At 37.0% G+C, this 13,685-nt stretch overlaps 1 protein-coding gene across 3 annotated transcripts in view; it reads left to right on the top strand.

Annotated features, from left to right (window-relative positions):
* brat (brain tumor) overlaps positions 1-9,945 on the top strand; it is a 160,032-nt gene extending 150,087 nt beyond the window's left edge. For all 3 annotated transcript variants that reach the window (XM_046630545.2, XM_069137034.1, XM_046630544.2), the window contains one exon: positions 932-9,945. In XM_046630545.2, the coding sequence (XP_046486501.1) occupies positions 951-3,245 (2,295 nt within the window). In that variant the 5' untranslated portion in view covers positions 932-950 and the 3' untranslated portion in view covers positions 3,246-9,945. The remainder of the gene's footprint in view (positions 1-931) is intronic.
* The last annotated feature ends 3,740 nt before the right edge of the window (positions 9,946-13,685 follow it).

The raw sequence follows: 13,685 nt of genomic DNA on the forward strand, positions 1-13,685 counted from the left end.
GCGCCGCTGCTTCGTACCTCGCCTTTCAGCTCCCAGATCGCAACTCGCGTTTGCACCGTTTCCGATTATTCGCAAAGTATGACGGAGTCACTACTTGTTCGGACACGTTCGTCACCGTGACAAATCCAGTGTCGAAACTTGTTAGTCATTTTGATTCTAGCTATGTCTCTTGGTCTTCGTTTTTGAGCACTCTATCTAGAGAGTTCTTTGGTTATTATGTAGGGGAATTATATGTTCCGAAATTCATTTGCCAATCATTGCTATCAGATCTTATGTACCAAAAGTAGATTCAACGTTGAATTTTTTACGTTGGCTTTTTCTTGGTCAGTTTTAGACATTTTCCGGTATAACCTTACTCTGATAAGCTTGCAAGTAAACTTGTTCATTTATCAAATCAATGCTCAAGGTTGAACGTGTTTCAATAAGGTCTCATGACAATGATTAGAATGAGGTGATTCAAGTTGGATGGTAATTCTTTTGTTCCTGAACAGTGAAGTCAGTCCTTGGGATTACCAAAGATTTATGTTTTTGAAAGAGAATGGGTGAATAATAAATTTGAAACTTGAACTTGCAGTTAAAAGTCATTTAAAAATCATACCGTCTTCGATAAATGACAATTATAGTTATATAACTATCATACTCTGAGTCCAGCAAACCCCGAATTACATCACATGCGCACACAACTATGGAGCGTATTGTCAAACGAATGTTGAAAGTAGTGCAATACCAGCAAAGCTGTGAGAGACAGCTGAGCCCAAAAATACCCAACTCCGTTCAATGATTTCGGATCCTTTCGGATCTTCAACGAGATTGATGAAATTACGGGCAATTGCACGAAAGTAAACACGCGATGAAACCCTTTATCTGCCACGCCGTTGAACGAATTGTAAATTTAAAGTCTGACGTTGGTTTCTCTTTAATTGTGTTGCAGGGATGCCGGTTGACTGAAGATGGCCTCACCGACACCATCGTTGGAATCACGTGCAAACTCCCTTGGATCGTTATCCTCGCTGTCCCCGTTGACGGTGAGTGGAAGCTCTCCACCGGCAAGTGACTCCGCGATCTGTGACGTCGACAGCTGCGATCATTGTCTCGACGCTAAACCCGGCGACGCACCTTGCCCAAACTGCCGTCTTGGCGGTGTACGCTGCACCGGTTGTAAATCAACTGAATCCGACGCTATTGCGCGGTGTTTCGATTGCGCAAACTTCCTCTGTCCAAACTGCGTGATGGCGCATCAATTCATGCACTGTTTCGAGGGACACCGGGTCCTCAATTTGGGCGACTCGAAGATCGACGAGCCGAAGCACAACCTCGTGGTGAACGGCGGAAACGGGGAGAAGACGCTCCTATGTCCAAGACACAAAAACGAACTTCTGAAGTACTACTGCAAGTCCTGCGGCGTTCCCGTATGCAAGGAATGCACGGTATCGGATCATCTCGCACCCCTTCACGACTGCGCGCACATCTCGGAGGCCGGGCCTCAACAGTTGGAAGCGGTAGCACGAGCCGTTCAAGAAGGGAGAGCGAGGGCCTCGGACATCAGGACGGCGGTGAAAGCCGCGGATCACGGAGCCGCCAGACTTCAAGTACAGTATCACAAGGCTCAGAACGAGATAAACGACACCTTCCAATTTTATCGGTCGATGCTCGAGGAGCGCAAACAGGAACTGCTCAAAGAGCTGGAGTCGGTATTTTCGGCGAAGCACATATCACTCGGTGTCGTTACACAAAAGGCGAACGATACCGCGGACAAGATACAGCAGACCTGCGACTTCGTGGAGCGACTGACCAAGTACACGACGGTCACGGAAGTGCTGATGGTCAAGAAGCTCCTCGACACGAAACTTCAGGCTTTGATAAACTCCACCCCAGACGTGACGAACCACTCGGCGGATCTGGAGTTCGTCAGCAACTATCAGGCCATACAAGTCGGCGTCAGGAACACCTTCGGCTACGTCAGGAGCAGCAGCGAGAGCAACGCCGGACCCAGCAAGCAACCGCCGATCGCCAGACCCACGGCCCTGTCGAGCGGAAGCAGCAACGGCAGCAGCGGACCCGGAAGCGCGGGATCCTTGGGAGGACTCCTGCTGGACAGACCGTACAGCAACGGACTCGTCTCGACGAGCACGACGTGCGCCGTCTCGACGTCGCCCTCCCCCTTCGAGAGCAACGTCATATCGAAGAGGTTCAGCACGGCAAACAGCCTCGGTCCGTTCTCGACCACCATAAGCGACTTGAACCTTAACGGCATGAATCCATACGAGAAGTGGAGCAACGGCGGATGCGACGCGTATCCGGTTCCGGCGAACGAACACTTTCCGCTTCCTCAAGCACCCGCCGATTCGGTGCTCGATCTTACGTCGAAGCTCATGTCGGCAGCGATATTTCCACCCAAATCCCAGATCAAACGGCAGAAGATGATCTATCACTGTAAATTCGGCGAGTTCGGGGTTATGGAGGGACAGTTTACCGAGCCGTCGGGGGTCGCGGTCAACGCCCAGAACGACATCATCGTCGCCGATACGAACAATCACCGCATACAGATATTCGACAAGGAGGGACGTTTCAAGTTCCAGTTCGGGGAGTGCGGAAAACGGGACGGTCAGCTCCTTTATCCCAACAGAGTCGCGGTCGTTCGCACTTCCGGGGATATAATAGTGACCGAGAGGTCGCCGACCCATCAGATACAGATATACAATCAGTACGGTCAGTTCGTGAGGAAGTTCGGGGCTAACATACTTCAGCATCCCCGAGGCGTGACCGTCGACTCCAAGGGGAGGATCGTCGTAGTCGAGTGCAAGGTCATGAGAGTGATAATATTCGATCAGGCCGGGAACGTTCTTCAGAAGTTTGGCTGCTCGAAGCACCTCGAGTTTCCAAACGGGGTCGTGGTCAACGACAAGCAGGAGATATTCATCAGCGACAATCGGGCCCATTGCGTAAAGGTATTCAACTACGAGGGTGCCTATCTCAGGCAGATCGGCGGCGAGGGAATAACGAATTATCCAATCGGCGTCGGGATCAATGCCGCCGGTGAAATACTCATCGCTGACAATCACAACAACTTTAATCTCACCATATTCACTCAGGACGGACAACTCGTCTCGGCTCTCGAGAGCAAGGTCAAGCACGCACAGTGCTTCGACGTCGCATTGATGGACGACGGTTCCGTGGTACTTGCTAGCAAGGATTATCGACTTTACATTTATCGTTACGTTCAGGTACCGCCTATCGGAATGTAGAGGAAGAGTCCTTTTTTTTATTATCGGTAACTGCAGAGCGAATCGCTAACTCGCCTCTGGCCTTCTCAATTTTTTTTTTTTATTATTCCATCGCTCGGGCAAAGTAACAGAAAACGAAACAAAAGAAACACACAAATTCACACACACACTATATTTGTCCCTATTTTATTACTACTACTACTACTACTACTACTACTTCTTATTACTATTACTACTATTATTACTACACTACTACTATACGTAATTTAAATCGGTGTGTGCGTACGTGTCCAGATGCCGTGTCTGTATAACGGTGAGGAAAAAAAAAACCATGGAGAAAAAAAAAATACGTACCGTTCGAAGGTGTTTGTTTGTTTGTTCATTTCAATGCTAGGATTATTGGGTCATTCAGATTGATGATTCCATAAGTTAATATTATCATGACACGGCATGTATATACATATATACGCATATATGCATCGCCAAGGCACTAAAATTAAAATTCCAAAAACAGACAGACACAGAGGACACACACACGCGCGCGTGTACCAGCCACCCCCTTAATAACGTGCATCCACAAAAGCGTGAAGAAAGAGAAGAAAAAAAACACACACACACACACACAAAAATGAAAGAAAGCACGAAGACAAAAAAAAAAAAAAAAAAGTGAAATGAAAAACTTACTTGTTAATGTTGTTATAACTGATAATACTGTTGTTGTTGTTTAGTTGTAGAGCTCGCCGCCGCTAGTCACTTGTTCTCCCTTTTGCTCCCATCTCATCTTCCACTCGAACAAAAAACAAATGGATTACACGAAGTAGCAAGGAAAAAAAAAAAAAAGAAATCGAAGCAAAAATAATTAACGAAATCACGATTGAAAAAAAAAAAAAGAAAGAAATCCCCCAACACTTAATTAAAGAAAGAAAATATTATCTTTCGCGTATTACGATCATTAATCATCGTGTCCATGATCGTCATACCTTCCATCCGCATACAATCATCGTCATATTATATCTATTATTACGAGTATATATACTTACCGCTTTGTTATATAATAATCGGCATTCGGCGTGGCGTCTGCTGCAGGAAAATTTTCTCCCTTCATACTCTACCTTCACCTTCACCTCGCTCCGTTCTTTTCGTCGCTCTCTCATTTTACAAAATTCAAAACTCCATTCGCATTTATTTTTTTTTTTTTTTTTTTTATACACGCGCATACGATCATTCCTTCCTTCATTTTTCTCGTTTCCGACTTGTACGCGTATCGTTTCCGTTATCCCCTCCCCCCGTGATGTAAACGGTGGTCCGAATGAAACTTGTTTACATCCACCTTTTTACACGATCATATTACGTAAGTAATTCGTTTTCCCACCTCATCGTCTCACATTTTATCATTCATTCGTATTATTAATTTTATTATCATTATTATTAATAATATTATTCTCATTATTATTATCATTATTATTAATATTATTGTCCTCATTATTATTATTATTGTTGTTGTTTTTACAAATCGAAAGATGTCCTCTCTGCACGTCTCGACGACTCTCTTTCTCCCTCGCGATTCTCTCTCTACTCGCAAAAAGCCCTCAATTTGTTATATATTGTCTAATTGATTAGGTAACTTAATAACGAAAAGTGGAAGAAACAGAAACGAAAAACAAAAACAAAAAAAAAAAAAAAAAACAAAAAACAAAAAACTTAATAATTGTGAATACGACTCGATATTTTTAAATTATGCATTGGTGTGTGCAAATTGTACGCGGAATATAAGATCTCTGCGAGAATTGAATTTAACGAAAATATACTCACAATTTCAGATTACGCGCGTTGCGTTGCGTTCTCGCAATAGATCGAGTACTTCATATGTATTATATACATGTTCTAATTGTTACGCGTTCGTTGACAAGTGAGAGAAAGAAAGTGGAATGAAAACAAAAACGAGGAGGGGGAAAGAAAAAAGCAACAAAGAAAAGAAAACAGAAGAACACAAAAAGCAAAAAATAAACCTCGTAGGTTCTTTGTATCCAAGTTTGCAATGCGCGCGCGTTGTTCCATCAGGATTCTCCGCGTATAAAGAATGTCTTCGTTGCCGGTCTCTTTCTCTCTCTCTCTCCCTCTATATATATATATATATCTTTCTCTCTTTCTAACCCCCCCCCCCCCCCCCCAATAAACGGATAATAAGGACTATGATAAGCTTTATCGTTCGCAGTATTACGCACTTCTACTATTACGTAGACACAATTAGCACAGGTATAGATTATATTATGCACGTATGTGGGTATATTACACAGACGACAGTTGATCCTATGTAGTATTAATTATTCGATATCGCCGTTTACGATATCATTTCACCGGAAACTGCAAAATTGAATCCAGATCCGCACCCTCGCAGTTATGCCGCCACGTTATACACGTTATGTCTATAAATAATTAATATACGATGTAAAATGAGAGCACGAGCAGCGTACCTATATATACCATATGTGTATTAGTTGAACATTTCGCACAAGCACGTATAGAGAGTATAGTATAGTAGTGAATTAATTATTGCATTTTTAAGCGTTTGTTTGTTTGTTTGTTTGTTTGTTTGTTTGTTTGTCTTCTTTTCTAGTTTTATATGCTGGACGTTTCTCTCTCCCTCTCTCCCTCTCTCTCTCTCCCGTTATTGTTTCTTTTTTGCTCCCAGTTCTTTTTGTTTCTAACTCTCTCACTGTGTACGTGTTCAGATGAGATCAGATGAGATGAAATTCTCCTCTTTTCCTTTTCGATTATAACCGTCTTTTGCTCACTGTTTCTCTCTCTCTCTCTCACTCTCACACATGCCAGTGATTGTATCGCATTGGCAGTGTTTTACTTCCTCCTTATTCGAATATAGTATTAATATATTTTGTTGGACGAGAGTCGCGAATAAAGTCCGATACGCGTATCCGCGGGCTTACAACTCAATTTCGTGCATGATTACTATTACTAATACTATTATTATTATTACTATTATTATTATTATTATTATTATTGATTAATTATTATTATTATTTCTTTTTACCCACTTAACCCGATGTTCGGCCACTGCCCCAGCTATAATAGACAGAATGACGGATACCACGGTGAAAGATGTCATGTATGAGTAGGTACATTGATTATGCATTCTACATATGTGTTAGTACAACTTGTAATATTGCAGCTGCGATAATAATTGAATTACATTATATACCCAGAATTACAATTATTATTACATTACTTAATTATCGCGGACGATTTAAGAAAATTCTTATTACATTTTACTAACGGAAAATACGGCTAGCTAGCAACAGCCCCCCAGCCCCACCCCCACCCTGAACGATCGCATGTCATAATTCACACGCGCATTACCTTCGCGCAGATATAAATATTTGTTTTCTTTTTTTTTTTTTTTTTTTCATCCTCAATTTGTTTCGTTATTTGTTTTTTTCTCGATTCTAAAAATTTGTAAATCAAATTATTTTTTCACGTTGTTTCTGTTTTCCAGGGAAATTTCTCATCTCGTTTGATTATTCGTTATATTTTTTTTTTTTTTCCTCTTTCTCGTTTTTCACCGTTACTTTACTTATTTTATTTAAAAATACAACGACATATTGTAACATAAATTGGACAACTAAATCGTATGTAATATTTATACGGACAATTGTCCCTAATTTTCTTGAATTTTACTCGCGCCAAATCGATCGATTTTAATCCCCGCGATAGTGATTTATTTATCTTTATACGATTCGACAATTTCGGCGAGGGGGGAAGGGAGAAATTGAAGATGAAGAAGAATTGGAAAATAGTACGATTAAAGCCTGACCGAACAAAGCTGGAGGATATCATTTTTATCTCTGCTCTCAGGATCGAGTTTATTATTACTATATTCAAGACGGACCAAGTCAAGCATTTTTTAGGCGTGGCGCAGATGCCGTGCCATGTACGCATATATGTTTGCCAACCCATACATATACATGTATATAGGCACATGTGCCGTGCATATCTCTCTGTGTATATAAAATATATACTTATAAGTATATATTCATATTCCCGGAACTTGCGGACAGATAATTATTCTTATCGTCCAGAACTTCCGGGCTACTTCGGAGTACTCACTGCCGTATAATAATTGCTGCGACACAAGACGTTCCATCATCTTTTACATGCTCAAATTAAAATGAATTCCATGCTTTTGATTATAATTGTTATTTTTAGACGAGAGTGTAATAATATAAATATTCCATCGGAAATTTCAATATTACATATTTTCCAATTTTTTTTCCTCCTCGTATTCCCTGTATAATAAAAAATTACTCAACTTACCTTACTACGTATATCCAAAGTTCGTCTCTCCGTCGTGAATTCGAGAATTTCAATTTTTCACAACGCCAAAATCCTCTAGTAACTTATAAATACGACACAGTCTTGTAAATACCTTATATACTTTGTGTGGCGTTATTATTATAATATACGGGCGTTTTCCCTACACACTTGACAACATGAATTTTTTTATTATCGTTTTGGATCACATTCGGTAAGATATGTACACATATATGAATATATTTAATATAATATCAGAGCGGGTCGTTATAGGCCTATTGTTTCTTGTTTTCTTTTATTTCATTTTTTCAGCGAAATTTAATACATTATTATTATTATTACTCATTATTATTATTATTATTATTGTCCTTATGTAGGTATAGGTGTTATAATTCTCGTTGTATAATCGACAAGTCACACTTCTCTGGAATGAAAGACAAGAAATAATTTGAATGAAAAAGAAAAAGAAAACAAAGAAACGAACAAAAAACCGAAAGAATGAGAGAAAAATTGCAAAGTGGCGTGTGTATAACGTATATATATATATAATATAGATTCTGTAACGTGTAACGGAGCACCAAATTCTTACACGATTATGAAAAGTAATAACGAGACGACGAAAGAGAGTGAGTGAGAGAGAACAAGAAAGAGAGTGAAAGAGAGAGAGAGAAAGAGAGAGAGAGAGAGAGAGAAAGAGAGAGAGAGATAAGAGTGAATAAATTGAATAAATTGAAGAGATGGAGGGAAAGGGAAAGAAAGAGAGTAAGGAATCCTATCAAAAAAGTCGGCGCACTGTTGGTACTATATACCGTTGTTATTTAATTACTGTTAACATGTACATCTCGCGTATTTGTTTTATGACGTCTATTCCGGGTTTTTTTTTTCTTTTTTTTTCTTTTTTTTTCTCATACATTAGTATTAATATTTTTTTTTCTCTCTTCTCTCGTGCGCATATACGAAATAAGAATTTGGCAAATAAAACGGGAAATAAAAGAAAAATCATTAACAGATACGAAAAAAACGATGCTGAAAGAAGAAGAAAGAAAAAAAAAAAACAAAAATGACAAGCGGCATAATAGAGGACGTCCTCTTCACGAATGCAGTGAGACGCGTTAGCATAAAATTGTTATTATACTATTGTCGATACTATTATCGCTAATTTTTACTATTATTACTATCATTACTATTATTATTAATATTAATATTAATATCGTTTGAAGTCGTGCTATTCTTATTCGCATGCAGAGGAACGTAATTATGCAGCAAGTGTGCCTGTATAATACAGATGGCATTGTTATACTGTTAATACTTGCCGGAATTATGTTGACGTGCTATGACGTGAAAAGTGGGAGAAAAGTGAGAGAGAAAGAAAGAGATGAAAGAACGGAGAGGTTGAATCGGTTCTACTACTATATATATATACACATATCGATTTGTTTTATTTAATTTTTCTCAATTCTTATGTATATAAATATATATTTAATAACTGCTTTGCGTATACGAACAAAAAAATTTGGGGCAGGGGGGGGGGGGGGTGGAGGGCGGGCGGTTTAAAAAAAAATAAATAAACGTCAATCTCCAACACAAGCGTTGTATCACGCTTTATAATAATAATAATTATAATTACTGCGACGACGAACCATTCGCCACGTCTCATAAACAAAAGATATACGTAAAGAATAACAACAATCTTGCAAATTATTAATCATCCCACTGGACGACGCGCGTCAAAATGCCACTCTTTTTTATAAACAATATTGACGTTTCCACTTATATTATTTAAATGCCCGTTATATTATACACATTTCCTTTCCCACTCTCAGTCTTGTATTTACAATTATTCTTATCATTACTATTATTATTATTATTATTATTATTACTACTACTACTACTACTATTATTATTATTTAATCGTCCACGTATGTATAACGTTGCCTATTATATAATATTTGGTTATGTGTTTGCCTATATTACTAGTTATTATTACTATTATTATTATTATTAATATTATTATCATCAATATTACTATTAAATATTATTATTATTAATATTATATTGGGTCGGAAATGACAAAGAATGTCCCCCCACTGTGCCAGCTAGCCAAAAACGCGACAAAAAACGAGAAATATAAGAAATTCCTCCCTCTCACAATTTGCACACATATACCGTGAAATCGAGATGATGATGTGCTAGTTGAATTATTATTATTATTATTATTATTATATACATACTTACATATAGAAGAAATAATTTTTTTGTACGGTTTGTTATGTTATTATTTTTAAAAGATACAACCCAATTGTTCTTAATTTAAATGTAAATCGTATTTTTTGTTTGTTTTTTAGTTATTTTTTTGTTGTAAAATGCTTTTTAATAATATTTTCAGTTCACATTATACATACCCCCGAGTTTTTGGTGTTTATTTTCTTATTGTATACGAATGCCTTATATTAATGTAATATCCCGAAACACTCCTTTTTTTTCAATTATACCTTATACGCGTGCATAAATGCAGTCTGCGTATAATTTAAAAATCAAAATTGACGAATTGCTCGAATTTTTTTTATATACAACAATTGCTGAATGTCTATTTGGAGAAATAACTTGCATAAATTTTTGATCATTTTTTAAATGCATATATATATATATATATATATATACACATATATATATATATTACGTCTTCTTTGTAATTCTGTCAATTTTTATTCTCAAAGATCAATAATACTTGTCCCCATTCCCTGTTTGCACTCCTTAAGCTTTACACATTCCAAAGTAATTTATTATTCGTAGCGTATTTGTGGTTTTTCTTTGTTGTACATGATTAGAATATTGACAGTATTTTTATATTTTTTGTCATCGGGTTTCTTTGTTATTTTTTTTTTTTTTCTATTCTCTTGTAATATCTAAATGCGTAAATATATCGGTTGTGGCGTCTTTGTTGAAAAAAAAAAAAAAAAAAACACTTCGCAATATTTCAAAATGCAGATTATTTATAATATGTATATGCAAAAATTTGTTGCTAATTGTCTTCTAGTAATCAGCAAACAAAAGCAGCAACAAAACACGTTTTATTTGTCATTCTACGTGTGTGTAAAAAATACAAATCTTTATCAGATTTTAATTATTGAACATGAATTCATTACGAATCAGTTCGACAATATCGATAAATGCGTTCTTTCATTCTGCATATAAAACGCGATGATGTAACAAAATCCCCAAGAGAGCTTATACACCTAGTGTCGTTCAAAGCATAAAACGTTTTGCACACGAAGCGATGCAAAAGTCAAAGAGAAATAAAATGAATGAAACATGCGTCTTTCAGCAGCGGCTTCCATTCGCAATAAATAAACTACCGTAGCATATACCTGTAGTGAAAAAGGTAAGTGAAATACTTGAACGAATATGTATATACATATATATTCATATGTGTATAATATATATATATATATGTATGTATACCTAACGTAAAAGCGAAGAAAAAGAGGCTTTTCCGTAACGTTATCTGATTTGAAACTCCGGTCTTTTTTCAAATTTCGTAGAAATAAATCAGGTACGCGTTTACATTCACCGCGACTGAAAAAGGAGGGACAATTTTTATATTTTATACACCGATTGCGTTTAATTTCATTCACGGTTATATTAACGTAGATTTATTGCTTTTTCGTATATTTGGATCTTATTTTAAGTATCAGGTGAAAAAATGTCCTTTCAACTGAGCTATAATAACATAATTTAAAAAAGAACAAAAATATATGGTAGGTATAATACTGAATAGAATTCTGGTGTGATAAAAAAACAAAACAAAAAAAAAGAGAGAGAAAAACTGCCAAGAAAAATATGTCCACGTTCGTTCCATCTTCGGATATTACACACCGTTATATAGGTATGCAACACGTATTACATTTTGAGAGGAAAACGGTTTGCGACAGAGGGACTAAAATCACACGTCGATATACCTAAACTTCACGTTTGTTATTCCAGGAGACCGATGAACGGACTTCCTGTCGGTGTAACTCTAAACTCTCACTTTCTATTTTTGTCTTTCGCGTGAGAAAAATGTAACGGAAAGAATATCCAGTCCTGAAAAAAATCGGAGAACGTATATTAAAATAAAGAAGAGATTTTCTTTTTGAAATTTTATACAAATTTTCAACGTGAATGATTATTGTATTTATTATTGCAATTAAAACGAAACAAACGGTATCAAATTTCACGTTCTTCGATGCAACTTTACCTTCTGAAAAAATTCAACTACCGGTTTAAAATTTAATTTATCAATCCTTTAACGATATAATATCGTACCCAAGTCTGAGGCACGCGTTTCACGTTTCGTCCCAGTCGAGATGAGTGATTTGAATAAAACGATCTGTTTTATCCTGTCAAGAAAGGTGTTTGAATATTGAAAAACCGTAATAGAATATTGAACAAATGGGAATATAGTGGTGTGGTTATAGAAACTCCCCAAGCTTCAGTACGAAAAGAAAATTTGAAAGGAAAGAAAAATCAACTCTGATTCACAACTAACCCCTGTGCAATTGTCGGCACGATTAATCGATGCAGTATCAATGAAAGACGCCACTTTATCGATAGTGACGTATTATTATAAACATATACTTAACAGTAAGTAAGTGACGTGCGCACGACACGTCGTATATTTCGTTTTATTTCTCATTTTATTAAGTGCTTGTGCTTCTCTCTCTAGTACGTTAGCTTTGCGATAGAAAGAAACGGAACGACAAAAAAGAAAAAAAAAAGGAGAGAAAAGAAAGAAAACTACACTCGAAAAATCCATTTCTTCGCTTATTATTATTATTATACCTAATTGACAACACAACGCGCGCTGAGGAATAAAAATTTGATCAAGTCATACCGTTTACATGTATACGGTACGTACGGTGTTAATCGACGAAGGGAGAAAATTTTCCTAGACTGAAAAGAGTTGGAGCTGAAAAATTTTTCGAATTAAAAAAAAAAAAAATGAAATGAAATGAAATGAAATCAATAAATGAATCCCCGTTACGCGGATGCCTGTACTATTAATCCGTTGGCCTGTTCGGTCCATCGTCTTTAAACTGGTGTTAGATTACTGTTTAGAAGTTGATAGTGGATAGATAATATATTTTTGTACATTCGCATAAATGGGACGCTTAAGTAATCATTGTAATTATAATATTAAATCGTATTAACGAGACGAAACGAAGGAAAAAGTAGGAGTAAAAGAAAAGGAGAAAAAGAGAGAAAAAAAAGGAAAAAAAAATTGAAAGTAAAGTTAAGGAATGGAAGGAAAGGAAGGAGGAATGAAAGCAAAACGAAAAACAAGACGTCCGCGATACAACTATTATTATCATTATACCTATTATAAATACACGTACAATTATACATATATATATATATATATATATGTGTGTGTGTGTGTGTATGTATGATATACGTCGTCGAGGACGCGACGCGCGGCGACTCTGGTAAATTTGAATAATTAAATACACTCTTCCCGGGCCCAACTAATGTTACTTATTATGAAAATCGAATGATAGATTAATTTAACGGTCAATAAATCGGCTAATTATCACCCATGCCACTTTCTGACTACAACATTGCGTATCGATAGTATGTATTGTACGACCATGTATGCGTCATACGTGTGTAGTAATAAAATATTGCATGCCTAGTAAACGTATGTGACATAATATACGATATACAGTATATCGCATTGCGTATATAATTATGTAGTGATGTACCTGTAGATTAGCGTAATGACAAAGTCAACCGCTGATTGTGAACTTGAGCTTGCTAATTTATTATTCACGATGATTTTACTTCTAGCGTGTAATGATTTTCTGCTTTTAACGCGAGTGCGGATCTCGGCTTTACCTGTTGTATGAACAAGTTGAAAATCGGTGAAATCGTTAATATCTCTTTTAAAATTAAGATCGAAGATCGTTTAAAGATATCGTCAATATTGTCACACGCGGTGTAGCGTAATTACCTCGGTACGAAAGATTGTCGGATTCGATAAAATCATGAGCGATGAACTGTCTCGTCGTTTACACAACCGCAACGATAAATAAATTTATAAACAAACGATTGTTGACCAAGAAAATTGGCGTACCTGTAAGAATGACGTAGGTGGCC

Source organism: Neodiprion pinetum, chromosome 6 (assembly GCF_021155775.2).
Source record: "Neodiprion pinetum isolate iyNeoPine1 chromosome 6, iyNeoPine1.2, whole genome shotgun sequence".
Taxonomy (NCBI): domain Eukaryota; kingdom Metazoa; phylum Arthropoda; class Insecta; order Hymenoptera; family Diprionidae; genus Neodiprion; species Neodiprion pinetum.